Source organism: Lactuca serriola, chromosome 4 (assembly GCF_051521515.1).
Source record: "Lactuca serriola cultivar US96UC23 chromosome 4, Lser_US96UC23_V15, whole genome shotgun sequence".
In the NCBI taxonomy this organism is placed as follows: domain Eukaryota; kingdom Viridiplantae; phylum Streptophyta; class Magnoliopsida; order Asterales; family Asteraceae; genus Lactuca; species Lactuca serriola.
In genome coordinates this window covers 287,784,268-287,790,664 of record NC_136411.1, presented here as the reverse complement: position 1 = coordinate 287,790,664, position 6,397 = coordinate 287,784,268, and the positions used below count along the sequence as shown (strand labels likewise).

Below are 6,397 nucleotides of genomic sequence, written 5' to 3'. Positions count from 1 at the left end.
TAATAATTTTTTATTAATATAGATTGAATTACTTATTCATCTTTTCATTTATATTTATTTCAAAATTTTACTTTAAAAAATATACGGTATATTTAACTTTTTTAAATATAATAACAGTAACACTTTTCTACGAAAACATCTTTAAATAAATAAAAAAAAACATACCTACTCGGCACTCAGCAGTCCATCACGTTGAGAAGGCCTATTTTGACCATGCGTTTAACGTTTTCGTCTACATAAACTGGAAAACACATTTCCACGATCAACTGCTATCTTCCCATACAGGACAAATCCCCGATAATCTCTATAAAGTACTCACTGATTCACCATCAATAAAGTGGTGAAAGAAAATCAATCGCACCCAATTCTATTCATGACCATGGAGGTGAGAGCTAGAGCTCCTGGAAAGATCATACTCGCCGGAGAACATGCCGTTGTTCATGGATCCGCAGCCGTCGCCGCCTCCATTGGCCTCTACACATCCGTCACTCTTCGCTTCCATTCACCTTCTGGTAATTTACTCGCCACTTAACTTTTCGTATTTGTTCGTTGAAGTGCTACTTTAGTTATGTTTAGGAATCCCAATTTTAAGTGTGGGTTAATTCTGGTTAAGTGTATGTAAATTCTTTTAATTTGAAAATGTTGATGGAGTTGATTGATTATTCGTAATCTCAATCACATAGAGATGCATTTCTTGACGACTTTGCTAACACAAGTACTTAACTAGCCAACTGTAACAGCCTAACCATAGAGTGATTAAGTGCGAACCAGGTGTTTGATGAAATGTCTCCACCCATTAATATTCATTCTAGGGAATTGAATAACATGGCGAAGTCCTAAGTAAGCTCCAATAAGTTGGCCATGTTTGGCTCGGCTTCATCAAGCCATCATATGAGTTTTGGAAGTATTCCATAGGAGTTTATCATTCACCTTAGAGAAGCTTGTGGAATATTAAAGCTTCTGATGTACGAGAGAGATAAATTTTCATTTGCTTGATCAATTCTGTGATAATATTGGTGAGTTCTTAAAAGAATCTTGGTGATTTGATGCAGTTCGAGACCCAAATCCCAATGTTTAAGTTTCTCCCTGATACCCTTTTTCACCAGCTCCTTTATAAGTCACTTGAATATAAACATACTGCTTCATGAAGATGAGTGATTTTCATGGTAGCTTAAACATTTCTGACTAATTTGAGATTCCAACAAGGACAAGAAATAATTACATACTTTATATTCTTTTCCTCTGAAAATTTGATTCATACATATGAGTCATAAAAACATTAAATGACACTATAAAATAGATACCATGCTTGAAAGAGAGATCCCATTGGAAATATCAATAAATAACCTTGTAAATATCAAACCAACCTTGTAAACTCCCTTTAAGATAGCAACAACCCAATCTTGGAAAATAAATTGCAAATATTTGAAATCCAAATATTCTTAGAACAGGAATATCGATATATTTAAATGAATATTGAAGTAAAATCTAAATTTCATTAATTTTGGTAACTGCTAGAAAAGACTACAAGGTAGGTAAAATTTAGTAAAGATTCAAGTCACATCTGTCCTTAGTAACATCTTATTACATATCTAATCTTGATGCTTTATTCTTCATTTTTCTTCCAATAGATAATGACGATAGTACCCTCACACTCCACCTCATGGATGTGGGTTTAAATTTTTCATGGCCCATTGGAAGAATCAAAGAGGTGTTACCTGATTCAACCAATACAATCGCATCTTCACCCACAACATGTTCCCCAGAGACAATCAAACTCATTGCAACACTAGTGGAAGAACATGAAATTCCAGAAACAAAAATTGGAATTGCTTCTGGAGTTATTGCTTTTCTCTGGTTATACACCTCTATTCACGGGTATGCTTTCCTTTGCAATCTCTAGTAACCATCATTTGTTATTCAAAATCAGTTTTCGAAGAAGGGTACAATAGTCATTTACTCATATTCAGATAGTTGTTCATTCAGGAATAAAGCAGCAACAGTGAGTGTGTCTTCTGAGCTTCCTTTGGGATCAGGGTTAGGATCCTCTGCAGCATTCTGTGTCTCACTCTGTGGAGCCTTTCTTGGTTTATCAGATTCGGTAAAAGTTGACTTTGGTCAACATGGTTGGGCTGCTTTTGGAGAAAAAGAGCAGCAATTAGTCAACAAATGGGCTTTTGAGGGTGAAAAGATTATTCATGGGAAGCCTTCTGGTATAGACAATACAGTCAGCACATTCGGTATGTCTGATAATTACCACTTTGCCCTTGTCTTCTTCATCTTCTTCCAACAATACCCTAAAATAAAACCAAAATCCATCTTATGAAGAAATAACAACACATAAATGACCCTATATATTGGAGATAAGAATCAGTGAGATCTTGGGTTAAGCTTAATCATGTCTTTATTTATATACTAATATATTTTATTTTTTTATTTTTATTTTGTATCTAGGGTTAATTACATAAACAACCCTATATATTCGGTTCTTTTTTTCCTAAAAAAGGCTTACATTTTTCTTTTTTTTTGAATTAAAGCTAAACTTTATTTATTTTCTAAAAAATCCATTACATTTTTGTGTAAAACCAGTAAATATGCTAAAATGGCTTAATTGAAAAAAATGGAAAGAATTTAAGGGCTTTTTAAAAAGGATTAATCTCATAAAAAACCTTATATTTTGATTAAACCTCAATTTTATTTTTTGCGTGAAAACTGAAAAATACCTTGTATTTTTTCATTTTTTTTTCGAAAAAGCCCTCAACTTTGTATTTTTTTTTTCCGAAAAAAACCCTCAACCTTCTAAATGCTTCCAAATAAAACCTCAACCTTTTTAGTTTTTCTCAAAAAAAACCCTCACATTTTACAAATTTTTTGGGTTAATTTCATAAAAATCTTATATTTTGTGTTTTTTACGGATTAAACCTCAACTTTATTTTTTTCATGAAAAAAACCTTGCAATTTTTTTTTTCATTTTTTCCGATTTGGCCCTTTTAGTGATTTTTCTCCAAAAAATGTTTTAAAATGTGACGGTTTTTTTTTCTTCAGGAAAGACTAATAAAGTTGAGGATATATTTGGAAACATTTAGAAGGTTGAGGTTTTTTTCAGAAAAAATGAAAAAACATAAGGTCTTTTTCATAAAAAAAAAAAATAAAGATGAGGTTTAATACGAAAAAAACACAAAACATAAGACCTTTTACGAATTTTGGGAAAAAAATGATTAAAAGGGCCAGAGCAGAAAAAAAATAAAAAAATACAAACTCTTTTTCAGACAAAAAATAAATATGAGGTTTAAACCCGAAAAAAACACAAAATATAACGTCTTTTATGAAATTAACCCTTTAAAAAAATAAAGTTGAGGTTTAATCCGGAAAAAAAAAATCCAAAATATAGCATCTTTTACGTAATTACATCTTATACCTATATAGTATTACACATTTGGGTTATTTACATGTTACTAAAACTACATGTCTAAATTAATTGATCACAGGAAATCTAATAAAGTTCAAATCCGGTGATTTAACCCGAATAAAATCCAACATGATCCTTAAAATGCTAATCACCAACACAAAAGTTGGTAGAAACACAAAAGCATTAGTGGCAGGAGTTAACGAACGTAAAAACAGGCATCCTGATGCAATGACATCTGTATTTACTGCTGTTGACTTCATCAGCAATGAATTCGCTTCAATACTCCAATCATCTTCCGATGATCATCTTCAAAAAGAACAAAAAGTAGAAGAATTGATGCAAATGAATCAAGGTTTGCTTCAATGCATGGGTGTCAGTCATGCTTCTATCGAAACAGTGTTACGGACAACATTGAATTATAAGTTGACTTCTAAGTTGACCGGAGCTGGTGGTGGTGGATGTGTTCTTACTCTTTTACCCTCACGTATCCTTTTCAATATTTTCATCACACTATTCGTTTTTTTTTTTCAAAATATATCTTTTGTCTTAAAAAAATGGTAGGCCAGGGTGTAGTGTGTTTGACATATACTGGACTGAGATTGAAACTGATTCTGTAGTATTTTGTCCCACTGCAAAAAGTGGAACGTAATTGGAGTGATGATATTGAGACAAAAATTGTAATTTTTTGTCCTACCAAATAAGGAGACATTGACTTGCTCTCGATTATTTGTGTAAAAAACGTGAATACTCTTCAAATCAACATCATAAAAATTAGAGTAAATTACACGAATGGTCCCTATGGTTTGGGTAATTTATGCGTTTGGTCCCTAATTTATTTCTTTAATTCGGGAGGTCCCTACTATTTGTTGTTTGTTTTCGTTACACGTTTGGTCCCTGTCTTACCTAAAAAGACTATTATTTAAATAGAGAAAAATGTTGGGGTAGGTAAGGTAAGGTGAGGGGTGTGAGATTGAGGGTGTGTTTATTTAAATAAATTAAAAAATTAAGGGCAAAATATTTTTTTTAGGTAATACAGGGACCAAGTACGTAACAAAAACAAACAGTAGGGACCTTTCGAGTTAAAAAAATAAGTTAGGGATCAAACTCGCAAATTACCGTAAACCATAGGGACCATTCGTGTAATTTACTCTAAAAATTAGCCGTAGAAAGTTTACAAAAAAGTTAAGATTTAATGGAGAAAACTTTTTTTTTCTTTATGTATTAATTCAAAAAAGAAATATCCATATATATAGCTTATCATATTAAGTCATGTGAATAATGAGATGTTGCCTTTAACTATTGTCAATAGTATTGTCTTCAACGGTTATCGACAAGGTAATTGAGGAGCTTGAGGAATGTGGATTCCAATGTTTGATTGCTGAGATAGGTGGAAATGGACTTGAGATTTGCTTTGATGGTCTCTCATGATTCTTACATTTATGAAAATATTGGTGCTTCTTAATTCCTTTCATGTTGGAGCAATTTTCGTATTTAATTGTTGTACACTAGCTATGTTGCTTGTGGTTTAGCTTTCATGTTGTTTGAAATAATATATGTACAAGTGCGATTATGACATCTATTTGTAGAAAAAAAAACAAGTTTTTATATAGGCTTGAAGATATAGACAAATAGGTATTCCGTCTTAACATTCTTTTGAATTATATACTCAAACGTAAATAATTTAATCATTATTAAATGTATTTATTGACTCTAAAAAGGCACATCAATCAAGACATATTTACCAGCTTATTAAATAATGGACAAAATTACATAACCGATCTGGTTTAGTAAAAAGTCATAAATTCAGTCTTTACTATATTTTTTTGACATAGACTGTTCCAACGGTTTGCAAAACTTGCATGAATCCTTTTTATGATATCGTTTATTTTCATCTGTTAAGGCATAACATGTCTCGCATGTGAGAGGTATTTTTGTCTCCTCCCATTCTCTTTTATGAGCAAAAGCTTTTTTAGCTGAGCTATAGATTAATTGGTTTATGTTTCCTAAAACTAATTTATATTATGGAAATTTGTAAAACCATAAATAATAAAAAAAATTACAAAAAACATATTAAAAAAACAATTTTTTTTAATAAAAAAAATATATTTTTAGCATATTGTAAAAAAATAATTCTTTACAAACAATTTATATATTTTATTTATTTATTTCTTTTACGTAAAATATTTTTTTTATGTATTTTAATAATACGTTTTGTAAAATATGTTATTATGTTGTTATAATCCGAAAATATATTTTTACGTTTTGTTGACACGTTTAGTTGGTTTATATGAAAACGTCAACATTATGGTTAAAACATATTTTTTATGTTTTCATACTTTTATGTTATGTTAAAACATTTTTAGATGGTTTATACCAACTAAAGATGTTAACATAACGTAAAAGTATGAAAACATGGACATATATTTTAACCATAATTCATGCCATTTTAGTATAAACCAACTAAAGACGGGACAAAACGTAAAACTATATTTTCGCATTATAACAACGTAATAACATGTTATACGAAAACGTATTTTTATATATATAAAAAGCATATTTTATAATAAATAAATACGTAAATTTTTTTTTTAATGAAAATGTGAAAATATGTTTTAGGATCATAGCAATGTAATAAAATATTATACAAAAACATATTTTGAAAATACATAAAAAATATATTTTATGTAAAATAAATACGTAAAAAAAACATATAAAATTGTTCGTAATTTTTTTTTACAATACACTAAAAGATATAATTTGTTTTATTAAAAAAAAGTATTTTTGTAAAAATATGTTTTTTGTAATTTTTTTTATTATTTATGTTTTTACAATTTTACATAATATAAATTAGTTTTAGGATATACAAATCAAGTTAATATTATAGGTATTTGGCCCAATAAGTTCAGCATCTCCGATCGACTACGTTACTTACGACTTCGACTATCGGAGTCTGGTTCCATCTTCCCAATCATGGCCTAAAAAGACGAA

At 29.9% G+C, this 6,397-nt stretch overlaps 1 protein-coding gene across 1 annotated transcript; it reads left to right on the top strand.

Moving 5' to 3' along the window:
* The first annotated feature begins 241 nt into the window (after positions 1 to 241).
* LOC145097115 (mevalonate kinase-like) lies at positions 242 to 5,055 on the top strand. Its single transcript, XM_079034619.1, has 5 exons — positions 242 to 512; positions 1,632 to 1,878; positions 1,987 to 2,240; positions 3,489 to 3,893; positions 4,719 to 5,055. Exons 1-5 carry the CDS (start codon positions 374 to 376, stop codon positions 4,835 to 4,837), a joined length of 1,164 nt encoding a protein of 387 aa, XP_078890745.1. The 5' UTR covers positions 242 to 373; the 3' UTR covers positions 4,838 to 5,055.
* Positions 5,056 to 6,397: the final 1,342 nt, after the last annotated feature.